The sequence below is a fragment of the Poecile atricapillus genome, chromosome 14 (genome assembly GCF_030490865.1).
Source record: "Poecile atricapillus isolate bPoeAtr1 chromosome 14, bPoeAtr1.hap1, whole genome shotgun sequence".
In the NCBI taxonomy this organism is placed as follows: domain Eukaryota; kingdom Metazoa; phylum Chordata; class Aves; order Passeriformes; family Paridae; genus Poecile; species Poecile atricapillus.
Window position 1 is genome coordinate 11,038,908 of NC_081262.1, and position 27,244 is coordinate 11,066,151.

A 27,244-nucleotide genomic window follows, 5' to 3' on the forward strand; every position below is an offset into this window, starting at 1 on the left:
CGCAGTGTTTTCAGTGGGATATGCAGATACCGCTACCCTGAAACATTCCATGGGAATTTGTCTCTGTTTCTCTACAATTTATAATCCTTAAACTAGGCTCCAGGGGCTGAAATTCAGGGGGGAGGAAAATGATTTGTGCAAGACTTGTGGTGTAAACCACAGGCTGAGTCTGTTTTCTCTCTGGAGCAGCACATGCGGCTTTGTCCTGAGGATGAGTTGCACCACACTCATCTCACCCCTTGGGATGAGTTATTTTTGGATGTTTCATGGAGCTAAATTGCTCTTTCTCTGTCCCTGGTCTTTATGTCACACAGAGATAGCTCTGGGGATCACCACCACTTTGGAGGAGGCAGATGGGGATTTGGCCTCTTGCACCAAGATTTGTTTGAAGTTTGTCAGCTCATTTAAGCTCTCAGCATTTCTACAGGTTTTTGAGTTAGGGCTGCTGGCCATCCAAAGTGGCAGGAGATAAGCAGCAGTGAAGTGGATCTGATGAAACAGCAAGTGTAGGACTGAGGAACCGTGCCCAGCTTCTCCAGAGGTCACCAGTTCGGGCAGCACAGTTCTGTGGTCAGTGACAATGCAAAACTGGTGTGGCATTTAGGACAGACACACAATATCAAAGTATCAGTGTCTTGCAGGTTGAGACAGGAAGGTTTTGGCAAAGCTGAGGAGAGAGGGCACAGCACAAATCCAAATTATGCCCTTGGCATGGTGCTGTGGGTGACTCACTGCTGTAAACCAACAAAAAGGGTGTTTCAAATAGCCATAGTAGCTCTTAATAACACAGATTTAGGTCAGGCTGAACTGAATTGTTTTTTTTTTCCCTGAATTTTTATTTTTTTTTTATTTTCTGTGTCTAGTTCAATAGTCCTAGTACTTTTCCTCTTAATTTTTAATTTTTCACCCTGCTGTAGTTCTGCATATGGGTAAATAAAAGTGAGAAAGCCTGAAAGACTCATTTGCATGTGAAGAAGTAGCAGAAACACGGAGTAAGTAGCATCTGCAAATGTGTGGGAGATGGAGAGTAGCAGGGGGACAGCAAAACTGTTGTAAATAGAAGCAGCTTAAAGTGCAGGATTATGTGCTATGGATAATAAAACACCCCAAGCCAGCACATAAACCAGATACTGTTCTCAGCAGCAGCATCCAACTGATCCTGTTAGCACTTCAAGGCCCTTTTGTAAACCTTGCTAATTGGTAGTCCAAATTCTTTGTGCCAGGGTGTTCACCTGGCCAGAGGACACATATGGCTGGCCATGGAGACCTATAATAGCAGAAATATTGCACACAGACCTCAGCTACACACAGGCTGTATATGGATTTTAAACTGCTTTGATTAGCTGGCAGCAGGCAGCAAAAGAAATGGAGGTGTTAAATAAATTTGTGGGTTTAATGGGAAATCTGGCAATAATTGATTTAATTTTCGTTGATTCCCAATATGACTGACGTGTATTTAGCTTGAGTCTATCTTGTGATACACAAGAAGGGAACTTTGACCCAGCATATTTGTGTTTCCCTGTATTCCGTGGCTGTTTGAATCACCACTCTAAAATAACCCAGCCAAAATTTTCAAACAAACCTCTTTTGCATCTGATTCTTTAGGGGGTTTATTAGGCAGAAAATCTGATTCCCAGGGCATAAGACCCAGAGATTTTTCAGCCTTTCATGTTGCAAACCCAGGGTTTGTGTCAGGGCTCTGAGTGAGCCCCAGCCAAGAGGAGGAGGGAGAGCAGTGCTGTAGTTCCAGCGCCAGCTCTGCCTTCTGGGCTGACAGTGGCAGACAACTGGCAGCAAAATCCTGGTTTTCTCCATAGGACTGAAGTGTGGGGCAAGGGGTTGTTGGCAGTAGAAGGATGGGGTGCAGAAAGAAGTATTTGTGCCAGCCCTGGAAAAGGTGGGGACAGCAGCTGTCCCTTCATCTTGACCCAGTGCCATCAGGAGGGCAGAGTCTGCTTTTCCCATTGCCTGCCTAATTTTCCTATTCCCAGAGCCAGCTCCAATATTTTTTTGCAGCCTCTCAGGTGCAGGAGCTGGGTAACTGGGATTTTAGCCCAAAACATGCCCTTTTATGCTCTGCCTGACCTACTTGTCACTGCCCATGGGGAGCTGCGGGGGTTTCTGCTCCGTTTGTGCTTCACTTCCAAGAGTCAGGCTTTTGTGCCCAATGGTATCACGGTGCCTTGAAGTTATCTTGGCGTGCACTGGGTATTTTGGTACAGAAGCTGGTTTTTCTGTGCTTCAGTAGCGCTCAGGGCACTGATGCTTTGCCCGAAGCATGGCAGAGCTTTCCTGCTGCGGCGTGGAGGGGCAGTGCCAGTCCACAGTGAGCCCGTGAGCACAGACAGGCCCTGCTCTGTTAGCAGTCAGCGAGAGGAGATGATTTTGCAGCATATCCAGGCCACCTATTCGAGTCCAGGTTCTTTTGGCACCCGTGAAATTGTCTGACAACTTGTGAGCGGGCAGCGTGCCATGTGAGCAGATGGGCTGGCTGTCCTGGCAGCCAAGAGCCTGGGATGCTCAGCTGGCAGAGGGGAACGGGAGCAGAGCTCCTCGGTGCTCCTGTCCAAATGCCTGTCCCTCCTGAAGTTACCCGGGGAAGAGCAGGCCCGGGGGATGTCTGGCATGGGCACGGGGTGTTTCACAGCAGAGATGATACCCCCACATTCTGCCCTGGGCTCCTGCTCCTCCATCACCCAGGACAAGGCAGTTTCTGAGATGCTTTCAGCCTGAGCTCCACCCTGGGCCCAGCTGGCACCTGCCACCATCCTGTGTCCTCCAGAGACTCACCTTGAAGGCAGCAGCACAGCAATTATTTTTTTAACCACCTCTGCTAGGTGGTTTCCTATGAGAAGTGGATCCTGAGATAAAGGGATTAAAATATCCTCTTTGAGGCTTCAGGAATTGTCACAAGGACTTTCTCCAGGGAAGGCCTTAATGCTCATCACCCTGAGGGGCAGCTTTCCTCACACAGGCATGCACTGCGTGATGATTGACACATCATTAATTAACTCTTATTAATTAACCCCATAATCTGAAGGGATGGGCAAGGAATTCCTCGCAGGGCTAGATCCTGTCATTTCTTTGAACACTGGAGTCCCCTGTTCTGCTGCATTCCCACACCCATCTGGCTTTGGGACTGAAGAAGCTCATAAAGAAGGCAGGACTAATGAACAGCCTTTTACAGGCCCCCATCAACTGCCTTCATTTCCTGGCAGCCACAGTTCAAACAAGTTTTGCAGGAGAGCAACTATTTGTATCTATTACTTGCAGTTTAGAGGAAGAGGAAAATGGAAAAAAAAAATAAAAATAAAGAATTGGTTGTTGCCTTTCAGGCTCCCCTTGTTCCCTGCTGTGTAGGGTATGATGCTGTGAAAGACAAAGGATCTGTCCCTGATGTGACACAGGTTCCACCTGTCTCATCCCTCCTATTGGAATGGTCCTGCTACATAAGCCCAAAATTAGGACAGGAATTCAGTCCTGCCTCTCTCTCCTTGTTTATTCCATCATGATTTCCTCCCTCCCCACGGCTCTCCAGCCCTGTACTGTGCTGAAGGGCTGAGCTGCACCCAGAACAGCAGCACCAGGGGCAGTGCTTCTCCTGCTGACTTCAGCTGGGATCTGCTGGTGTCCTTGGAGACTTTATTTTGCTCTCATCGTCTTGAGCCAGCCCATATCCTGTGCCACTTCTACCTAGTGACCACTAACAATCTCCCATGTCAGGCAGCAGCATGATTATAGCTTGCTTTCATTAATTCTGGCTGCATTTGCTGTTGAAGGAGCAACAATGCAGTGATTTTGTAGTCTAAATGTGGCCTAAGGACAGAAATTTCCCTGTTTGCCCACAAACACAGATTCTTGGGGTGATGCCAGTGCCAGTAAGACATCAGTGGTGCTGATAAGCCAATAGTCATAATCACTGATCAGTGCTTTGCTGATGTTCTGGCAAGGGTCTGGACAATTCTGTGCCCAATATTGTCAACCCTACACTTTTGCTATTATGTGCTGCATCCTTTGGCAGGAGAAAAACCTTCTCAGTGATCAGAATGGTACCTGGGCTGCAGGAGGTGCCCAGCCCCCATTATTCTTGGCGTGGCTGGCTCCTTTTATTTGGGGTTGTAAATCAGTGCTCATCCCTCCAATGCAATTCCAGACCCAGCAGTATTAATCCTGCCATTTTGTGTCTCTGCAATTGGGAACGGCCTCCTGTTGCTGACATCTGAATTACATTCTTAACAACAATTTCCTTTGTTATACAGAATGATGCCAAAGCAAACACTGCTGTTGGAGGCTCACTATCTGGTTTAAATAACACAGACCTTTAAATGGATGAGGACTATGAATAATTTTTATGTAGATCCTGGGTTTGTGTTGTTTACTTGCTTGTTTTGAAGAATTTGTTTTTATTCTATTTTTATTTTGTTTATTTATGTATTTATTTATTATTTTTATTTTCCCTGGCAGTGTAAGCCTGTCACTTTTGCAGTAGGACAGTTTGGAAGAGCTCCCTGATCCCTCTTAGCTAATTGTACTCTTATTATGTTATTAGATTCTCTCGTCCTTCCTTTCTCCTAAAAAATGTATTGAATTGCCTGATATTGCACCAATTCTTTATGGCAATATCTTCTAGATTTAAAAGTTACATGTATTGAAACTATTTTGGTGTTACCAAAGCTATTTAGTATCTGTGAATTTAAGGAATATATTTTCTGGCGCTCAGCAGTGACTCCAAAGCCCCAAAGAATTGCACTCAACAGCCCTGAATTTCAAAGCCTGACATCACTGTGAGCAAGGAATACAAATCCATCAACAGAAGCAGGATTTTAATTGCTTTTGAATGATTCTATAGAAATCTAAAATTGCTTTGTGGGATGAAAAAAAAAAAAATCCCCACTTTTGTCTGTGAAGGAGGTTTTAATTCTGGTGAATAAAATAAGTGGTTGCTGGAATAATACAAGATTTTTTCCCCTCTGACTGTGTAGCTGTTCCTACAGCCACTGCCTGCTGGGATTTTATCCCTGAGCAGTGAGACATCAGAGTTCATCAGATATTATATGTGGCAATTGCCAAGCCAGGAGAGGCTGTTTGGTGGCTGGAAGATTTGTGCATTCACTGTTAAAAAATGGGACCACCTGCATTCTTTTGCAATGTGACCTTCTCTAGTTGGTCATATGCTGTGTTTTCTTTGTGATCTGATCTGATTTTAAGGGTAATCAAAAGACCAACAGTTCTTTAAAACCCAGTAATACCTTGACTTTTCTTTTACAGTTTTCCTTTTTTTTTTTCCTCTCTTTTTTTAAATGAAAGGAATGAAAACCTTTGCAGGCGTTTCTACATCTGGCTTAGCTTCTAGTTAAATGATCTTCAGGGAGGGCTGGAAAATATTACTTCTCCTGTTTAGAAAAGAAACAAATGAGTCATATTTTCCAAAATAGTTCTCAAGGAAGGGAATATCAGAAGTTGTTTGTATTTTCCTGTTTAATAGATTTAGTGAATACTTAAAATCTGGTCCTCATCACGAGAGGAGCAACACCAGGGTGTGAATGGTTCCTTTGCCATGGCAAATGGCAGAAGCCTGCCCAGCAGGTGCCAGGGCAGAATCCACATCTGAGCCCCCCTAGGATGGGGCAACCTGAGGGTTCCTTCCCTGTCCCACCCCTTTCTTGTGTGGGGGTCAAATGCTGCAGCCTTCCTGGCCTGCAGAGGAAATCAAATCTGGTCTCTTGTCTCATCCCAGCATTTCTGCCTGTGAAGCAGCTGGAGGAATCCCCTTCCCCTACCTAAAATATTTAGGATGTCCAAAGATATCCAGGGCAGCCAAACTGGAGAGACCACAGTGGAGGCTGGGAGCCTGTCCCACCTTCTGCCTCTCCACGTGGCTCCTTGGCAGAGAAGCCTTTGCTGAGACCCTGAACAAGCCTCAGCCCAGGCCAGGACACAAAAAAATTGCCATATCCCCCATGTCCACCCAAATCAAATCACCGATGAGCTAAACCTTCTCAAAGGTGTTCAAGGACATCAACTGACATCGCTCAAGTGGGGCCATAACAACATCTAATACAGCAATAACGTTTCCTTCACCAGGTATGGAAAATATTGCTGAGCTTGTTTCAGGAAAAACAAAACATTACAAGAAAACCCAGTATTTTATATCTTATTTAGCATTACACTTACATAAAGGTGTTTGGTTGCAGCATCTGACGTTCCTCCCTGGTATTTTCCTGGAATTCAAAGTATATTGATGCTGACATGTATTAGAGTACAGAAAATCTTCCTATTGAGGGCCTTTAAATATTTTTAATTCTTTTCAGAAACAAAACCAGCCATTATTGTATTTTTGAAACACAGTCATTTTGTCCTTTCTTGCCTAACCTCATATCTTAAAAATTCTTTTCAAACAATTATTTTTGAATCATTTTTCCTTTAAATTGACCATAACAAACCAGACAGATCTCTTCAGGATTAATTTTCCACCTAGCTGAAGAAATTAGCTCTTGCTTTCTCCCTCCCACCTTGAAGCCGTGCTAGGATGGTTACCTGGATACCCTGCCTGTAAAGGATGTATGTGCTGAGGCAATTTAAATAGCCTTAGATTTGTCATCTAACTGCAGACATCATTAGCAAAGCATTATTTGGCTGGAACACTGTAGGCTGAACATGGATAACTCCTCTGTGTTGAGGAAAGATTTAATTTAACTACCTGGTGACCAAATATTGTCAGTCTTCAATGCAGAGCTGCAGCAAGGCTGGTGTGAGGAATACAAGTGGTATCTGGGTTGGAAGTTATTTTCCTGTGGTGTATAACTCTTGGGAATTCATTCTGAACCAGGAGGAGGACAGCTGCTTTTAAATTTGTTGGTTCAGAATCTGCTGGTTAGTTTATTTTGGGGCAAGGAAATATTTCTTGTGTCAAGGAGAAGAGGAAGGGAAGAAAATATGAGCCTGGCTTTTCCTTTTTGGTACGTAACTTTTCTCCTTGTCACAGTCACCATTTCAATTTATTTCTCTGGTTATCATCTCTGGTTTTAAAATGGCAATCCCATCAGGATAGAAGGATCCTTATAAGCAGGTTTTTAAAAACTTTTAAAAGCTGGTGAAGTTCCAGTGATGTTTTCACATATGTGACAGAGTGTAAAGCAGGAAATAATGGCCTCCTCTATTAAGACCTACATGTCAAAAGGTAGAAATTGGCATTTCCTTGGAATCTGACTGTGGAGTGTGGTCAGGCTTGTAGTCTGGGTATAACAATAAGGAACATGTGAAAACAAATCTGAATTTTAGGAAAAGGGTTTTTTTTTAATTCTCAGATCACTTTTTAGTTTAGGATTGAAGGTAACATAACCATCTTAAGGCTGTAGCCAAAATCAGATCATTTATTATTGAATCCAGTATGATTTGGACAACTCAGCTGGAGTCTGGTGATCTGTCAGGTTCCACAGACCTGCAGCCTCCCATTGAAGGTGAAACTGCAGCTACAGCTGAATTGCAGAAGTACCACAGTTGCAGAGCTGCCAATTACATATCCCTGAACATTCTTCTTGGCAAATCAGCTCCCAAATCATGTTCAGAAATCAGTCTTAAATGAAGCACGGCTGCAAAATATTCTGCTGATCTGTGGTGCAAGTCCTTTTCCTTTAGTCATAATTGATGTTACAAAATATTTTATGGCTTCTGTCATTAGTATTCCCAGTTGGCTCAATCTACAATTTATCTCATGCTGTAAAAATACTAAGAATTTTCTACTGATTAGCAGCAACAGTAGGGCATGTTTCTACATTAATCAACATGGGGTATTTTTGGGTGGGTAAGGAGTCTTTTGTCTTTGAATTATAATGTGTCTAGATTTGTTACAAATCTAGCAAAATGAAGATGCTTTTCAGGTAGTAATTAAATTCTTTCAGTGATATAAAGTCTACAGTGCACAAGGCTTCGGGATAATGAATATATTTATTTCCAGGAAATCTGCAGTATTTTCCTTGCCATTTGTAGGACTCAGCATATAAATAATGCAGGCCATGCTGTGCTGATTTTCAGTTCATCCCAGGAAATTATGCCATTAAAAATGCCACAGTTCTTTCAGGCACACACAGACACAGCAGGTAAAGGGAATATTCATGTGATGAACAGTGACAGAAGCAGCATTAGCTAATGCATAACCTTGCAAAGCACCCCTTAGACACTGAAATTGTTTGCAGTAATTATTGTGTGGAATGAGACTGTTGTTTAACTTAACATCGTGGCAGCCAATCTGTGATCCATCAAAGTGGCTCTGAATTTGTAACCCGGGGTTAGGACTTGGAAATGCAAAATAAGGTGAAGGAAAATGAGAGTTTTGGAGCCTCCCCACCACCACAAACACACACAGTTGATGAGTGCGGTGAAAATGGAACTTCTTTTAAGCAGTTCTGGGAATGTAAGGTCCCCACAAATTCCTCCCAGCCTTGCTTTTGTCTGTGAGCATATGTTGCTTTTTGAAATCTGCAATTCTGGTGTTAAGATCTCCCCTCTACAAAACCAGCAGTGGCTCTGGTGGTGCTCAGACAGCAAAGATCACAGGGTGTGTGAAAGCAGCAGCGTGTCCCTGCTCTGTAAGGTGAGAGTGTTTTGTGTGTTTAACAAGGAAAATTTACCATCTCCTGTTCGTAGGCATTACTTATGCATAAGCAGAGCTTTAGTACGTGTTGCAAATGGAAATCAAGTACATGATGTGCCTGGAAGGAGTTTATCCGACTATTTATGGGCTGATCACATTTGGAGCTAGAACTGGCTTGGTTATTTTTAGTGAATAACGTTACAGTAGTAGTCACATTTATAAAGGAGCGAGAAGATTCTCCTGCAATTCACAGACCTTTCCCGCTAGATCTCCTTTCAAACCTCAGCATCCCCACGCTCTGTGTCCCAGAGAAGAGGCTGAAATCCACCTGCCAGGGGCTGCCTGTGTGACTGTAGGTCAAGGAGTCACAGCCCAGACGCAGATTTAAACTCCCACAAAGCAGCTTTGTGGGTCTCTGTGCCTTTCCTCCTTCCCTCCCAGCTCTGTGCAGCGCGCTCAGATGGGCTTTGCCTGCTCGAAGCCACCTGCTGTGCTCTGGAATTGGACCACGACTGTTCTTTGGCAAGCCAGGACAGGTTTTCCCATCCCTCCGAGGTGGTACCTGTGTGGAGTGCATGTGTTTGCCCGGTGGTGTTGGAGAAGATCTTTTATCAGAGCTGGAGTTGGGTGGAACTGGCACAAAGGAGCTTTGTGCAGGAGGGAATTCAGCTGGGCACGAGGCTTGCTCTGAAAAGTTCTGGCTGCATCTCTCAAAAATCTCAAAAATCTCGCTGTCCTTTGGGGAAAAAAAAACAAAAAAAAAAAGGCCTCAATCTTATTTCTCATCTTTATTTTCATGATAAAAATCAACAATTTCAAGCTAACAGTCTTTGATACGCCTCAAGAAGAAAATTCCAATGATTTTAAAGATGCAGATGTGATACATAGGTACTTCATTAGCATGAGTCATTGTTCCTTCTTTCTTACAAAGAAAAGGAATTGAAAACCATTAAAAATCATGAAATAATAAGGCAGAAGCATATAATTTAATATGGTCATCTATTAAAAATGCACATTGTGCATAAATAATCAGACATATCAGCAGGGAATCCACAACCATCTAACAACTAAGTTGCTTTGCAATTGCCATCTGACCTGTAGATAAGTGGAAACAATGTCTTCATTAAGCTTTCAGAACTGAATATTAATCATGAGCAAAACCAGCACTGCAAGATGAAGGGGAGGTCTTGCTATGTCCCTGGGAGCTGTGTGCATGTACCTAATGGTAGGATTTAACTATTAAGGTCATATCAAAAATAGATCTGCTATTTGTCCACGGGGCTTACTGGTCTGCTACAAAGGCAATCGGATTTAGGATGTCATTTAAAGACTTACTGCATGTTCTGGGAAGAAAAGGTGTAGCTGGAAATATACCCTAAAAGACTTGACTTCACTTGCTTTGTCCTCTTATTTCCTCCTCTGGCTGGAAAGGATTAAGAACAACCGAGTGTTTAATTTTTATAGGATTTTATGAAAATAGTGGGGTTCTTTTGTTTGTTTTCATTGTCTGCACTGCTCTGGCCTCTGCCCCTGCCAGAGCTGGGTGGTGGGAGCAGGAGGTGATTCCCTGACATTCCTGGGACGCCTCATCCCCTGTTCTCAGACTGCACTGTGGGTGTGTAGGTGAAATCCCTAATTTGGAGAATGTGACAGTGCACCATCGTAGCATCATTGTTTGTGATGCTGGAAATCAAAGAGTAGAGCCAATATTTTTAAAGAGGTGACTAAAAAGATCTGTGTATGTATAAAAAATGGAATGTCAAATTTAATCTTCTTTGTACCTTTGGGTCATTTTCCTCATTTTCCTGGAGGTGAGCAAGGACCCCACGTTATTTTGTTTCTTTTGGTTTCCTCTTTCACCTATTTGAACCAGTAAGCTGATTCAGTCTAGAGGTGCTCTGGCTTTCTGTAACTAATCCTGTAATACTTTCTTGACATTCATATTGATGTTGAGCAGTTCTGTCAATACAATCACTGCCTGTGAGCTGCATGGAAAACAGCGCACAGGGGAAAAAAAAGAAAAAAAACCCAGGTTTAATTCTTGCCAATATTTGTGATGAAATGAAGATCTTCACTCAACTTTATTGGAATTTACTCAGGCATTTGGTAATAGCAGCCTACTGGAGATTGCTTAAGGAGGGAACTCAAGGGACCTGTAATAAAACACAAAAGATGGCTTGTGTATTCTTTGCTATCTGAGATCTCAGGTCCTGAAAGTGCCAGACACACAGTGTGCTCTAGACAGAGTTGAAATTCCAGTATTAATTTAAGATTCTTCAGCTCCTGCTCTTGCTTAATCCTGCATTATCCGCCTTGATATTGGCAGGAGCCATGGAGGATATCATGGATGTATTCAAACTAAATGCTAAGACCAGAGGTTATGTCTCCTGTCCCCCTCGCCCAGGCACGGATGGGAGCAGGGTGTTTGCAGTCAAAGGTGGCTCGTTTATTTGTTTGGTTGAGCCTGCATCGGTTCCACAATCCTCTGGAGTCCTCAAGGAGCTTTTCCCATAAATTCACTGCCCTTTAAGTTTGAGTACAGGCAGGTCAGGCCCCAGTTTATGAGCTGGCTCTGTCTTTCCTGATCTCGTTCACCTTGAACTTGTGGGAAACCTTCCACTGAGTAGAAGGAAAGTTGGAACAAATGCAGAGGAGAAACAGTAAGTGCTGCAGGAATGGGACAATGAAGTGCAATGGTTAAAGCACACTATCGCCTTGCTCTGCCATTTACTTATCCCCACAGTAGGAAAACTGAAATACAGGTGTCCTTGGCTTTGGGAAAAACATCATTCTGTCTTTGAAACCAGACTGCTGTGGGCTGTGCACACACAGCTATCGCACTGTACATACAGTAGATAAGTTTCACATTTTGTAGACTTTTAAACACAGCTAAAATTTCAAGGAGAGGTAACCAGACATTCACCGTTAGAGAAAAGCAGCTGCACATCATAAATCAGCTCCACAAAAAAAAAATAAAAAATCTGGCAACAATATAATTTCACTAAAGTTTTACTGTACATCTTTTGCATAATTTTCCTCCCCTCTCTTGTCCTCTACTCTTGCCTCTTTTTTTAACATGTTGTTTTCTCTAAGCTCTGCTTTTTCTCTCAGCCTTCTCACACTTTATTGAATTCTCTCCTTATTTTACCAAACATCCTCAACATAGACAGGCTTTAAATTAGCTGAAACGAGTGTCTAAGAGTGGGGCAGGGGAGCACACCTGTTTCACACAGAGCACTGGCTCAGCACAGCCACAGGAAAGCGTTCCCTGTGTCTGCCTGTACACACACAGATCCCTTCCTTTATCTCCACTCCAGCTCTGAGTGGGTGCATTTTTGCAGCCCACCAAGCGTGAATATTCCTCTGCACCTCGAGCGTGGGAGTTCACCGAACGATTGCACTCGATGGGAGATGTTTATATTAAACAGTGATCGCCCTGAGCAGCCAAGCCAGCCACAGCCTTCCTTCCCTTGCACTGCCAGGGAGTTCTTCCTAACATCCTTTTGCTCTTTGTCTTTTCATATGGAATATTTTTCAGAGATTTCAATAGGTCTTTTTCTATTTTTTTTTTAATTATTTTTATTTTATTTAAGAGGAGCAGTTTAGACCAATACTGAGGCCTTTTGAAATCTTGCATCCACTGTCATTTTAAGTGATTCTCCTCTAAGCCTGCACTTCCTTTTTTTCCCTGAAATGCTGTGTCTATAACTGGGATAAAAGGAGCAGAGGGATGATGCTCTGTGGCAGGCAGGGTCTGTATTTGCAGCTCCCCAGCAGCAGGGCTCACATGGAAGCCAGGACATTAAAATCTTCCTTCTCAGTGGAGGTGGAGAAGAGGGAAAAGATGCTAATATGGCTTGATTTTCCCCTGGGAATAACCCAGTGGGCTGCAGAGCATGAACCCACACTTCATGCACGTGGCTGTAAGCTTAAAGGACCCTGATGTGTAATTTCCAGTGTAATTTGTGATTTATGTGGTGCCCTTAATATAAAGTGTGGATTAGCAGGGAATGTTTCCAGCCTGGAAAAGCAGAAGTTTAAAGGGAAAGGAAAGGAGTTTTTTTATAGGTTGGTAAAACGACACGATTATTCTGTGAAATGGCTACTAAAAAAGCTTCCAACCCAGTACACTCTTCCTCATGCAATAAATGAACAACCAAGGCTGAGGAAGATAGAGTTAACAAACTCAAATTTAGCCAGGAAGTGAAACATTTGGGTTAATACTGAGATGATCCAGGGCTGTGTTCTACTTGAAAAGTTAAAGCATCTTCTAACCGAGGCTGGGGAATGTTGAAGTTGTTGAGAGGTTTAGGAGCACCCAGGAATATTTGCACTTGTAAGTCACCTTGGCAGCCTCCAGGCAATAACCCCATGAGAAATGCTCAAAGTGGTGATATCAGCACATTCCCAAACATATAACCTTCTGCAGATGGAACTAGTCCAGGTGGGAGATGTGTGAGTGAGGGGAAATCAGCCTCAGAGGTGTACTGATCACCTGCAGGGCTTTGCAGAGGGATGGGGCCAGTGCCAGAGCTCAGCTGGGGAATGGCGAGCAACAACATGCTGCTCCATATTCCTTGTTTAGGCAAAATTCTGGTTGGGAAGAAAGCACATGAGAAAATGAAAGGCTACTCATGAACTGCAGAACCAGCTTAGGGCAAAGAATAAGTTGGGCACTCTTCACAGAGATTGTGTTGCTGACAGGAGCGGTAATGAGGCAGGAGTTAAAATAAAATAAATGAGGAAACAGAGAGGTTGCATAGTTTGCTTTAGTAGAGCAATGAAATAACCACACCATATCAAAGCAGTTCCCTTTCCTTTTGTAACTATGAAGCAGTCAGTTATTCCTCCTTTCCAGCTCAGAGAGGCACATCACCCTTTGCCACCAGTTAAGGAATGTTAACAGCAGCAGGAAGGCGAGTTCAGGGGTGTGTGTGCTTTACTGGGAAATGACACCTCCGAGGAGTTAGAAACACACAGTCCTGGGGAGCAATTACCTCACAGTAACTACATGCCTGCTGTCCTCAGTGGCATAATTATGGAAGATTTTTAGGATGTGGGATTGAAACAAGCTTGAAAGGCAAAACTTTTGGCTCTTTGGGTGAAAGTCCCCTCTGATGGACAGAAGGATGGGGCACCAGTGCATCCTCTGGCCCCTCTGTGGGGCATTCTCAGGGGAAATGATGTATGGGGTTGGGGCTGGCACTCAGAAGGTCTGGGGTTTGCAAAGGAGGATGCACAAGATGCTTTGATCCCCTATTTCTCATTTTGTACTGAAACTTTGATATGTGTAGCTGGTAAAGCAGCTCTACAAATAAGAATTTCATACTCCTTTTTTAAAATATTGGTCCACACACTATGTAGGCTCTGTCCCATTAATGATTTTGGTGGTAGTTATTTGTCTGCAGTCTTGGGCACTTAGTGCAGTTCAGTATCCAGTAGTTCTTGAATGTTAAACTGGAAATACAAAAGTGTTTGTACTTCTGCATGGGCACGTGGGAAGGGAGGAGGGAGCTTGCTCTTAGCATGGTTTTGGGTCCTTGGGAAAGCACAGCTCTCCTATATAAATGCAGATACATAGGTCAGCCATGACACAACGCAGTGAAATCTCAAAGGATTTTTCACTTTAGTAGCCTGTGCATCTTTTTATTTATTCTTCTGAGCCATAGGTTTTATCCCTGTTACATGATCTTAAGAACTAAGAACTGCAACACTTCATGAGTGAGAGAGGGAGGCACAGGGTGCAGAAATTCAAACTCTCAATTACTAATCGGAAGAGTGAGCCTGGGCCAAATGTGCTGAACAGGGAGTGAAAACCCTGTGGTGCCTTTAGTGGTGTCAATACAAAGTTCAGACAAATTTTGGCCTGGAGAGGAGAACGTTGGGTCTGTACATTGTGCTCGTACACGTTGTTTGTACTGCCCTGTGGCCCCTCAGCACATTCCTCTACCTGGCACAGCTCAAAAGGCATTTCGGGAGCACAAGAGCTCTCAAAAGTTGTCTGAGCCTTTCTAGATCTCTTTGTATTTGTGTGGGGCAGGAGACACACTGGAAGGCAGGATTTGAGCCTCGTTTCACTCACCAGGAGTCTTGATCACAGCAAGGGACTGCAGGCCTCAGGCTCAGCCTGAAAGGCGACATTTGGGGCCTACCGAAGCCCATGGCCAAACTGACCTGTGCTTTTGGCAGAATCCTTTTTGGAAAATGATTTTTTCCCAAAGAATTTGTTGTCATGGGTGGAAAGAAGAAGAAGAAGAAGGAGAAAGAGCAGTTGCGAGTCTGGCAGTGGGCAGGGTGAGTGGCCAGAGCTGCTGTGGGGATCTGGTGCTGATCACTGGCTCGCTCTTGCAAAGTGCTGAGCACAAAACAGCTCGGAGGAAGGATTAAATCTGTGTTTGACTGTCAAGGACACACACAGTTCACTGGATATATGTGTGCCCAAAGTTAAGCATGTGCTTAATGAGGCTCGAGTGCTTTGCTCAGGGCAGAGCTGAATCCTTAATAGCTCCATGTTTTTGCAGTTTTTGCTGAAAAACGGGGCTAATATTTTCCTGCTTCCTGGGAGATTTTGAGGACAAACTTAGTAGTATTCATGGTTCTGGTAATGACAGCAAGGAAACTCATGAATAAAAAGGAAGAAATTATGTATCAATGCATCAGACTCAGAGTAATTACTTTTTCCAACCTATAAACCTATTGTGAACCCAGGAAATTCAATGGGCACATACATCACGTACAGTGAGAAGAAAAAATCCAAAAAGCTGAAAGAAATTTGAGCTCTGCTATGCTTCTAATATGTTTAATGTTATTGTTCCATTAAATCCCTACCCTTAATGACCCCAGACATATTAAATAACATTCTCAGAGCTGAAGAAATGCTTCAGACTTCTAATTTTACGCATATTTTTTCCTCCTGTGCTCTCAGACCTCTAGAAGTGTTGTATATTGAAAAACCTCTGTTTAAAACACTCTGCAGCCTTTTTCTTGAAGGGATGCTGCAGGTAGCTGGGCTCACATGGAGCTCTGTTTGCTCTTGACAGTTTTTCAAAAATAGTTTTTGCAGCTGTATCATTTTTCACGTTTGCAGTTTGTGGCGAGCAGACAATGTTACAGTGGAGCCTCAAAGGGATAAATAAAGGGGAAAGATGACAGATATCATGGGCTTGGCATGGCAAAAATGCTCACACCACTTGCTTAAGAGCACAAAGGAATCTAGACCATGCAGGGACAGAAAATATTCACAGTGATATAATTTCTTAAGGAAGATGTCTTTAAAAAGACACAAAATATCATTGCAACACCTCATTAATGACGTCTCCTGCTTTTTTAATTGCTGTGAGGCTTTTTTCTCCCTGCTGTGACAACAGCATTGACCATGTTAACATTGGCACTGGGAACTCTTTTGTTGTGCTGTCAAGTACCTTTTAATCTTTCAATTCGTGTATGTCAAGTCAGGTTTCTATCTCAAGGATGAACCAAACCTTATTTCTGGGTCAAGAATTTTTTTTATCTGTGGAGTAAATTAGTGACAGGAGCTTCCCAGAGCTTGCTTTTCTTTTCATACCGTGACTCATTTGTTTTTCTGTGCAAGCCCTGCTCGTTCTGGATGACAGAAAAACATTTCTACCCAACAAGCACTGCCACTTAGCCATTGTGGCATCAGTGTTCATCTGCTCTCTACATTCCTTCTTCTCACCAGCATCTCAAGGAGGGAGACAAAGATGAGTTTGCAGCCCGAGTCCCACCTTTGCACCCCTGTAATTTCTGGGGGTGTGTGCTGCCTCCTGTGCAATCAGTGCTCCAGTATGAATTGTAACCCTCCTGCTGAGCTCCCTGGGCAGGGAAGGCTTCTCTAAATCAGGGTATGAAGATCTGAGCTTCTGATTTTGGAAATACACACTTCAGCTGGCCATAAAGCAGCTGTGTGTGTCGCTGCCTACAGCAGAAGCAGCCCTGGACAGAGCTCCCTGCAGCAGTTGTGAGAATCTTTATTTCCCTTACCCCAACATCCAGGGGGGCTGCTTTCCAAAATAACTGAGATCAGTCCCATAATGTTGGAAAAACTCATCTTACCTCAAATGTTTCTTAAACTTGTGTGCTTTCTAACACTATGACTGCCTTTTAAATGTAAAGATTCCTTAAAGAAAGGTGAAAGATATCACTGTAGCACCTCACTAGTGTTTGCAGGGTGCTGGGGAAATACAGACAAGTGTTACAAAGAGTGATCCTGCTTGTCTGGTCACATCATGTCCAAACCACAGCAGGCAGTGTTAGATATTGCTGTATGTGCTGGATTATACAGTAAATTACTCTGTACATCCATCTGGAGCTGGGTAGCACTGGAGCTCATCTCTCTGGAGCTCACCTGCTCTGTAGCAGCATTTCCTTTGGCTTTCTTTACAGCCACCTCCTAAGTAATAATAACAAGAACAGGAATAAGAGCAGGAATAAGAAAATAAGAATAAGTATAATAATAAGAATCACAACAGCCTGTGAATCTGAGCTCTGACCAGGCTGAGAGCTCAGCACCCAGCACACCCCATCTCCTCAGCCTCATTCCCAGGGGACAGGAAGGGGACCAGTGGCTGTCACACCAAAAAGCACGGGTGGGGAACACATCCTGACAAACGTGCTCACACTATTAGATTTTTTTTCCATTTGCCTTTCCTGTGGTGACAGACAGCTACTTACTGGGCAGAGCTGGAAGTAATATTCTGAATTGCTGAAGGAAATTTTCCCAGTTGATCAAACTCTTATGTGTTTTGTGCTGATCAGAGATTCTCTTCATGTCTTATGCATTTGAAAGCACAAAAGAGTGAATGAAAAAAGAGCTATTCTTCTGAGCTGGTAGACAATGAAATGATGATTGGTGAGATTATGCCTTGACTTGACTGTCAGCACAATGTCAGTAAAGGCAACAGTATAGAGAAGGTGCATTTTGAGATATTAATACCACTAAAAGAAACAGAAAAGTCCCCCAAAAGAGGAAAATGTCTGGGTGTATTATTTTTTTTATAGTTTAGTGGAGAATAAAAAGAATTCTTCATATTCTTGGATCATATTATTTGCTCTGATTATTCATCCCTTCATATCATATCTGCTTGTGTAGGCAGGAATGGTAACTCAATGTTTTGCTCAGATGAAAAATCTGCTTTTATATATATATATATATTTATATATGTAGACATCTAGTGCATGGGATGGCAGGAAGCTTCCACTGGTGCTGCTCTTAGCAAGGGACTGACTTTTCACAACCTTTTCACAAATGCCCTGAGCTGTGTAGAGGAATTAGAGGTTGCTTCTTTGTCTTCTAGAAACACTGCTGGTTTTAATGGCAAAGCCTAAAATAGGCTTTCAGGTCTCTGGGTTGGTTGGATTTTTAATGAGTTAAAAATAAATGAATTGTGCTTAGTAAAGAAGGGGCTTCTGAGCTATCTGTGGTCTCAAGGCATTAAGGCTTCGTTCCCAGGTCGTGGCTTGGGGATGCTCTTTTCAGGAATGGAAGCCAGTTGTTGTGGTGTGTTTGTCACATGTGTCCCCCCTCAGAAAGGCACTCACATCAACTGCAGCAGTGTCTCTGGGATGGTTCTACCCTGATCATGGAAGGAGAAGAAAGAGCGAGGCTGGAAATAAGCAGAGGAGGAAGGCCAGCACGAGAGGGCTGTAGCTGTGTGATCACAAAAGTACATTTTGAGGATCAGCGTTAGAGCAACGTCTGTCAAGAATGGTTTAGTTCTAGCTGATCTCACCCTGGGGCCAGGGAATGGGCTAGGTGATCTCCTGAGCCTCCTTTTGCTTTTCCACTGGAAACAGAAAGAAAACCCACCTCAATATGCTGTTTCCCTGGGGATTTTCTGTCTGTCTTCCCCCCCACTGTCCTTCTGTGCCAGGTAACAAGATATTTATATATACAAATGTGCTTTCAGAAGCTTACTGTCATTCTCTGCATAGGAAGTTTATGATTTATATTAAGCTAACTGGTCCTTGAGCATGTGCTGTTGTCAAGCTCTCTCCGTCTGCTCAGGAGAAAAGCACTCCAGGGCTGGCACGCAAGAGCATGATCTGGGTATTTATCCTTTTGGCAGTTTGCTAATTATTCCTATTGCTATCACATCCCTGAGCGAATTTCTGTCTCTCTGCCACAGTAAATACTCTCTCATTTTTTCGAGCTGCAGAGCTGCTACTTAAACTGGAGGAGCCTGAATATCCTGCAGGGGCCCATATTGTCATTTGGTTGATAGTGGTGAAACAGGCCAAACATCCTTTCTGTAGCACTCAAACTGCATGTCTTTGCATTCCTGCGTTGGCCACTCATTTTCTGGCCCATATTCTGCTCTTGTAAACAGCTCCTATTGTCCCTGGGAGTGCTCTTTGTAGCACAATGCTTTGATAAAGCCAGAGCCATCAGCTGCCAAGGCTCCATAAGGAGTCAGAAACAGGCACCAGATATCTCTGCTACTGTAGATGTAGCTGCATTAGCAGTATCATTTCTCATCCTAAGGACTTACTAAGCCATTAAAATGTATTATAAAATTAAATGGTGTTTTTTTCCACCTGTTCTAAGTGGTGCCAAGTGCATTGAAAACCCTCCCAGATGATACAACTCTGCATGCAAAATCTCAGTACCCTCCTAAGGACTGCAGCTGCCTCAGAGAGACATTTTTTTTCCCATGGGCTGCCTCCTTCACTTAGAATAATAAGCTTTAGATGATCTCAGGGCACTCTAGATCCTCCTGCTGCACAATCCAATTTGGCATAAGTGTTGTAGGGAGGGGAGGGAGGGAGGGAGGGAGAAAATCTTGCAAGCAGACACCGGACTTTCAGTCTGAGTTTTCCATTAGTACAAAGAAGTTCATCAGTGGGGGCTTGGGAGATTTCATGCCTGTCTGTGTTGGAAGAAAGGCTCTCTGGAATTGATGGAGCATCTGTGCTTCAGTGGTGTGCTGGATCAAGGGGCTGCCTATGGAGCTTCCAAATGCAAAAAATTCCCAAGTCCATTCCAGGCCATAAAATCATTGAAACAGCAGAAAACTGCTGAGTGGCCACCTTTTGGTCTTGCATTAACTATCCTTTTAGTCCTGTATTAGCTATATTTTATCATTTAGCTAACACTGTGTATGAACTGTTGAGCCTGCAACTGGGCTTCAGGACAGGTATTTAAACACCTTAAGTGCTCCACAGGAAGAGAGGAAAGCTGCTTTCCAAAGGAGAAGAATAGCAACCTCTAGCTGCGGGTAGACCCCGTTAATCTCCTGTTATCTCTTCCGATAGCCAAATTATGCTCTTATCAGTGTTAGTCCTGTCCCTGCCAATGCAATTACAAAGTCTCACTGCTTTATATCTCTTTCTGAATTTGCTGCTGCCCAATTCCCCTGGCTGGTCAGGCAGGGGCTCTGTCTGCAGAATGGCCTGACCCAAGCAAACCTGCTCCCTGCTGCAGCAAAGCTCCTTGTTGTGCTCCCTAATCATGCCTAATCCCAGTGGCTGATTCCCCTGATTATGTGTCAGAACACGAGGGTAACCTGTTTAAAAGGAGCTGTTTTCCAAGCAGCAGCACATCCTCTCATTAGTTCAGGGATGTGGGTCTGACACCAGAGACGTCTCTGGGCTGCAGAGAGCATGTGTCTGTCAGGATAACACTTAGCTCACCTTGGGCTCTCTGCCCTATTTTCTATCCTGGCTGCTGTACAGATAATAGAGCCCCTCCAGAGCAGAGGAAGTCTGGCACTGAGCAGGATTCTTTCGAGTAATGCACAGCCCTGGTGGGTATTAATCCTGGTAGTTTAGGCAGGTGTATGCTAGTGATCCTGGAAACTAAATACAAATTTCCATGGTAAGGGTTTAGTTTTTATAATACTGTTTTCTGGAATACCAGAGAGTCTGCAGAGCCTGCAGTTGCCCTGTGGTGATTTGGTTCATGAACAACAACAAAAAAAAATCCTGAGACATTAATGTTGAGGCTGCGAGACCAAGCAATTGAAAAAAAATTACAGAAGCTTTGAAGAGAAGTTTAAGACTTTATAATTATTTCTGAACACAAATCACTATGTTGATTTATCCAAATACTACTCATGCAAACCAGGTCCAAACTAGAGCTAGAATGGAGCTAACTCACCAGATTTATTCATGACTGTTCATTTATCAGAGCAGCTTTCTCTCTTCTGTTTGTTAGCATGACTCACTTTTATAGCCACTAGATCAGATCACAGTTGCATCTTGTCTTGTGTCAACACAATCGTGTCCCTGTCCCGTTTAAAATCATTCTTTGCTTCCTATGTTTTTTCTGAGTTGTGCCATGGTGGGAAAATCTTCATGGGCTTTGATTTCCCCTTAGTTCTGATTTCTTCCCTACACGTGTTATGGTGCTGATTTGTCTTTTCCTCATGCTGTAATTGGGCTGGTGCCACAGTGTAATTTTTAACTGTGTGCAGTATCAACAGACCTCCATCTGTCTCTCCTCCAGAGCTTCCCAGCCTGCCTTTATAAATATCTGCCAAATCCTTCTCCAAAGAGAGGATCACCAGATTCCAACTGTTTGCAAAATAGGAGCTGCTGCCAGATATCCTCTCCCACCGTCTGCAACCTGTGCAGAACCTGTCCCTGCCTGGTGTGGGATGGCACTGCTGGCACTGAGGAGCTCACACTGGAATTCAGGGTCCCTCAGAAGTGTGTGCTGCTGCAGAGGGCTCAGCATGTCGGTGTCTTTGCTCGAGGCTCTCGTTGTATGTGTCATTTTATTAGACAATAACCTCCAGGTGATAAAACCAAACTGATTTGTAGGTGGGGGTGGATTTTTTTTCCCCCTTTTAAAATGGAATTCTGATTTAAAACATGCTGTGGGGTGGATCAGTTCCAGTGTTGTTTTAAAAGATGTTTTACTTGACCTGGAAGGGTCTGGGAGTTCATTCCCCTTTCCCAGCCTGTCACTTAGGGACTGAAGACCAGTCACCATGATCCAAAGCTGGAGTAACTGACTGGACTTGCTGAGAGCAGTTTGATCTTCCACCTCTCTGATTTTTACATCAGAATAGATCATTAGAAGAATTAGCAACAAACAGACTTGATTAGATTGTGGACAGTTAAAAAAAAAAAAAATGCCTTTTTTAACATGGATAAAATAAAATTATATATCAATGCAGTTGGATAAAGTCAAAATTCTAGATTATGATGTAGGTGCCCTTTAACACTTAAAGCCACTCTCATATCAGTCTGTTAATGGCATTGGTTCAGAGCTCTGTTAGACTCACGTGGCTTTATAAATTCAGTTGTGGATCTTGGGCTACAATCCACACACGTGCTAGTGTTTGCTGCTGGGATGGCAGCTTGCTCTGGCTGGGGAATTCCCAAGGAACCTCTTCAGGTACTGCTGCAGACATCAAATTAAAAATAAATGTCTGCTTGAATAAAAATCTTTCTAGTTAATGTCAGATCCAAGGAGCTAGGTTTCTTTTATATCTGTGGAAGATTGGAGAAAGTCAGCACAAAGGCTCTTTCAAGGTTGTTTCAGGAGAGGGCTTCATGTTTGTATCTGCTACGTCTTTGTTCTGGAGAGCTCTGCAGAGGAATATAAGGGATGTAAAGCATCTTGTGGGGTTGGTAAATCCTCCTGCCAGTCTACTTTCTGAATAACAGGGTGTTTTCAAGAGGCAGAGAAGTGGGTATGATGAGTTGGACATGTGCATGGACCATATGGAAAGTGGCTGTAGAGTGGTTTTTGTAGAGGGAAGCACCTTAAGCACTGAAGAAACTTGGGAGTTTGTTTCATGATGTGTCATCCGGTTCAAAAAATACTGCTATTTCCATTGTCTAGATTGCACTGTGGATTTGGTGTCCATTTTTGAAGGTTTTAGGGCAATCAGTTTCATTGTTTTCTTAGGACGGTGTGCTACCACTTAATAATACAGTATGACAGCAAGAAGTTATTTACAAACAAGCCTGAGCCTGCAGGACAGCTGTGCTTACTCCCAAATGAAAAATATCCGCAGGCATCGCTGGGGGTGGCAGGGAGCACAGGGGGCAGTGGACAGGAGCTGGGCTGGGGCAGGGCTGTGCTTACAAGGCTGAGATCCAGCCCTCAGTTAAGTCTGATTTTCTGGAGCAAAGTTTTCTCATAAAGGAACAGCCGTGGTTTCTTTTAAAGTGCCCGGGAGATAAAAAGCAGATGGCATTGATTAGCTAATTAGTAATATTTTCTGCACCTTATCAGCTGTGCTTGATGTGTGTAAAGTTTGTGAAATTTTGGGGTGAGGATTTGTTGAAGAAATCAACTCTTATAAGTCTGGAGAGGAGGGAAGGCTACATGCCAATATGTGATTTTATGTCCAGCAGAAATAGGTTAATCTTTTTTTCTTTGAATTTATATTCAGGGCTCATTCCCTCATTTTTTAGGGGAATATGCACGATGAGGTTGCAGCTCTCCTAACTCTTGACTGCGTAGTGCATTGTGTGACGTGCCAGAGGTTCTGCTCTCCCCTGTTCCTTTTTGTGGGTGTACTCCTTGCCCTTTTGCATTGCTTATGGAGACAAAGCAAAATATTACTTTTTATTTAATGCCAGGCTCACTTTTAACTTGTATCCTCATGAACCCTTTGTGGCCAGAGCAGCTCCCTAGCAGGATTTCTGCCAAGTGTTGGCCACTTCCATGACCTCTGCTGTGCCAGTGGTCAGTGCTGTTTTCCCACAGCATCCCTGGGCTGGTTAAGGCCTCTCTGACCTTGAGTTCTACAGGACACAAACACCTTGATGTTGTTCATCATTTAAGGCAAGATAGAGCACCTTGCCAAGATGTTAATATAAAGAATAATGTCTGAGAAGGGATATCAGGCACCCTGTTGGGTGCACAGCAAAGTCCTCATGAAGTCAAAGCCCACAAGACTCATCTGGTTTCTCCAGCAACTTGGAGAGCCCCCGGGTGGATCTGTGGGCAGACACCAGCTCTGGCTGTCACAGTGGTGGGTGGACACAGCTCCAGTCCCCAACAAACCCAAAATTAGGACTTCAGTGGAGGTTTGATCTCTGCACCAGCACCACCCCAAAGCCTCTCATGCACCAAGGTCCCCGTGCAGAAGCTGTATTTTAATTGCCAGCAGGCAGCACGAGTGACACATGAGCTGTCAGCTGGGCCACCTGTGACAGAGGGGAGTGAGAAAGAGCTTTGTTTTCCTCTTCTGGAGAGTTGTCCTCCCTTGCAGATGCTCTGCAGGCAGCTTTGCTGTGCTCATCTCCCTCTGAGGACTTCAAAACAAGTTGAGGTGGGAACCAAATGTTGCACTGGTCAGCTGCTTGAGTTGTGCTCCATCCAAAAGGACTGGAAGCTGCCTCTAGTGAGACAGGATTTGCTTTTCTCTTACACAGAGCTTTGTATTTTCCATGTACTGTAGTGTGGAAGCTTTAGCCTTCCTATTTCCAGCCTTCGTATCAGAATAACATTTTTTATTGGTTCTTAAACTGAAAAAACAACAAATTCTGCACCCTCTCTCAAGCACAGTCTTGCTAATGTTCTTTGAAACATGACAAGTGTCGTGGCCATCAAACTGCAATGATCCTGTTCCTTCTGAAATGAGAAAAACATGTCACTTTTGGCTCTAAGTAATGCAAGGGGAGAGGCATATTCTAGATGGGAGCTGCATGACTGCCAAAGATGAAAGAAAAATGTTATTACTTTTGGAAATTTCATAATTACAGTTAATGATAATTTAATGAAATGACATTGTCTTCACCACTATCGCTAATGAAATGTTTGAGAGTGATAAAACAGATCTTGTTAAATAGAGCGAGAATTTTGAGTGGAACACCTTTGTGACAGCACACTGCCTGCACAAGTCTTGAATTCCTATTTTTTTTGTTAGAGTAGCTTAAAAAAGAAGATAAAATGAAGGCTGCATGGCAAATAATGCACAAATGAGGTATTTAAAGGTCTTCCATTAAGCAAACAATACAGATCTCCTGAACAGCATGCTGATGGCTGAGCACTGCTCCTTAGGAATGCTAACCCTTCATTAAAACACTTCCCTTGTTGTCCTTTGCAGGCAAACCAGAGAACAAGAAACCCCGCCTGACTTTTTTTACTTCTCAGACTATGAGAGACATAATGCAGAAATAGCAGCATTTCATCTGGACAGGCAAGTAGAACGGATTTGCATTAAAAGGGGAAATACTGTGATGAGTTGCACTTGGCCATTCCTGTAACTGAATTATTTTTTAAATGGGAAACTGGAACAAAGGTGGGCAAATGCCATGAATAAATGAAATGGCAGATGATGAAAGAGTAAGTTAATAATTAGGAAATGAGACTTACTTTGGAAATGAGAAACCTGGTAATAAGTAATTCTCAAAAAGAAAGAGAAGTTATATTGAAGAGAAGCTGAAAAATTAATTTCCCCTGTGATCTTGAAGTAGATATGGAGAGGAGCCATCTCCCAGGGAAAGTGTCACGTTAGTGTGACGGGAATCTGGCTCACCCCAATTAGCTCAGGGCATGGAGATCCAAATGAGACTCAGGAAATGGTGTGAGCATTCAGAGAGGAGTAATGGAGATGGAAGTTCTGGTTTCACAGCAAAAAGCTGGAAGTGTCCTACATCAGGAGCATATTTAGTGGGAAGGAGAGGGCAGTGGTGGTCATCTCATGCTCCTGTTGCTGAAAGTGTCCCCCCTCCAGAGTTAGTGCAGGGGATGGTGGATACCCCAAGACTGCAGCCTGCCCTGCCTGCCCAGATTAGGGGTGGGAACTACTAATTAGTGATTTACAGTAAATCTGGAAACAACAGTATTTCACTGAAGCATCTTTCACACTGGAAAAGGCCAAGAAACATCCTTTCAAAAGTGCAAAGCTTTGGGGAATCAAATAATTTGGGGGTTTGTGTAGCATTTCTGCCTCTGGGATGACGGCTGGGATATGAGGATGTGTCAGTGGGTGGCACAGGGTAGATTTGCCAGTTAGAGCCAATCCTGATCAGATCCTTCAAGGATCTTCTCCATTTTATTTTTGTTGACCTTGGTGTTGATCCCTTCTGCTTTATATTTTATATCGCCGTTTTAAGCAGATGGTGCTGTAGAAAAAACCATCAGTGGAGTTCCTACGGGGGGTATGTTAAATATCCACACACTGAGCAGGAAAAGCAGTTGCTACCCAATGTAGAAAATCTGAACAGCAGACAGTGGATATAAAAATCCTGCCTATGGGGAGACCTTGCACGGCGTCTTTGCTCTTTTACTGTATCTAATAGCAGTGCTTCTTGGGGAAGTTTTTATGATCTGTGAAGGCAGGGGAGTTTGGGGTAGGGAGAGGCTCTTCTCCCAGCCTTTGCCCATGGGAAGATTTTTGGTCTCAGGGAGATTGTTTAGGTTAGTATAAGGGTATTAAAACAGAGAGGAGCAGAAGGAAATAAATCAAACACATACTAAGGCTGTCAGAAAAAGAATTACATGGTGTTTATGGAAGAAAGAGGCTGAAATCCCATTCCCCAAGTCACTTAAAAAACTGGTGAGCAAATGTATGTCATAACAACCATAAAGTAAAAAAAATAAATTTTTGTTGTCTCTGGTTTTTGGAATTGTATGTTTCTTCATTTTTATCATGGAACAATACCCTCCATACTTTTCTTGTATTTTACTCCATACTACGTTGGCAATGCAGAGCTCATCATATTCAGGACATATTTTGTAATACATTATATGAGGAATTATCCAGTTTAAAGTTGATGGTCTTTATACTCCTTAAAGACCACAGATAGATGTGCCTTCAGAGTGTAATGAAGCTTCCTAAAACCTATAACTATCATTACATTTTAATCCCTTACATAAACGATGTCTTTTCTCCCTCTTGCAGGATCCTGGATTTCCGGCGCGTGCCCCCGGTTGCAGGTAGACTGGTTAACATGACCAGAGAGATCCGAGATGTTACTCGTGACAAGAAGCTGTGGAGAACATTTTTCATCTCACCAGGTAGTCCTGGAAATAACACTCTATTCTCTCTATCCTGCTGAACACATACTTAAGGAAACGATGTGTAGATTGCTTAATTGCTCAGATATTTCTAATAAAACTGTCTTCTAGACCTTTGAATAAAAATAAATGTGGAGACATAGCTTACAAAGAGGACTTTATTGTTTTGAGTTGAGTGCCTTTTCCCCTTGACAAATTATCTGCAGAGAGAGGCTTTTATGTTCGCCAAAGCAATGCATTCAACAAATGTTTTATGTAGAACAATTTCTAAGGCAATTTTTTCTGGTGCTCTCAGTTTACCCAAAACCTTATTACCCAGCCCATTAGTTATCCAGGGGTTTTCTCCTGCTGCAATGTGATCTGTCACTTCTGTTGGTTAGATGCATTTATTTCTGGGTTTGACTGGAGGACCAAACCTAATTTCTCAGAGCCATTCGGGTTTTATTACAACAAGAGTTTGGACAAAAAATCAGAAAATAGATGTGTAATATATCCTGCTTCCAGCTCAAATTCTCTGTTGGGCTAGAAGTGACCTGAATTGTTCCCAGTCCTCACTCTTGCTTCGAGGCCTGACCCAGAAGCTGATACCACTCCCTCTTCAGTCTTTCATAACATTTTGACTGGACCTAGTCAAGGATGGAGCTCCACAGGGTGAGAATTTTACAAGCACAGGGTAAAACCCTATCCTGCTCACGGTAGGATACAAC

General features: G+C 43.2%; 1 protein-coding gene across 2 annotated transcripts in view; it reads left to right on the forward strand.

Moving 5' to 3' along the window:
• Positions 1-27,244, forward strand: part of FAM20C (FAM20C golgi associated secretory pathway kinase) — a 57,707-nt gene that overhangs the window by 19,800 nt on the left and 10,663 nt on the right. For both annotated transcript variants that reach the window (XM_058849846.1, XM_058849847.1), the window contains 2 exons: positions 24,622-24,714; positions 26,422-26,537. In XM_058849846.1, coding sequence (XP_058705829.1) covers positions 24,622-24,714; positions 26,422-26,537 — 209 coding nt within the window. The remainder of the gene's footprint in view (positions 1-24,621; positions 24,715-26,421; positions 26,538-27,244) is intronic.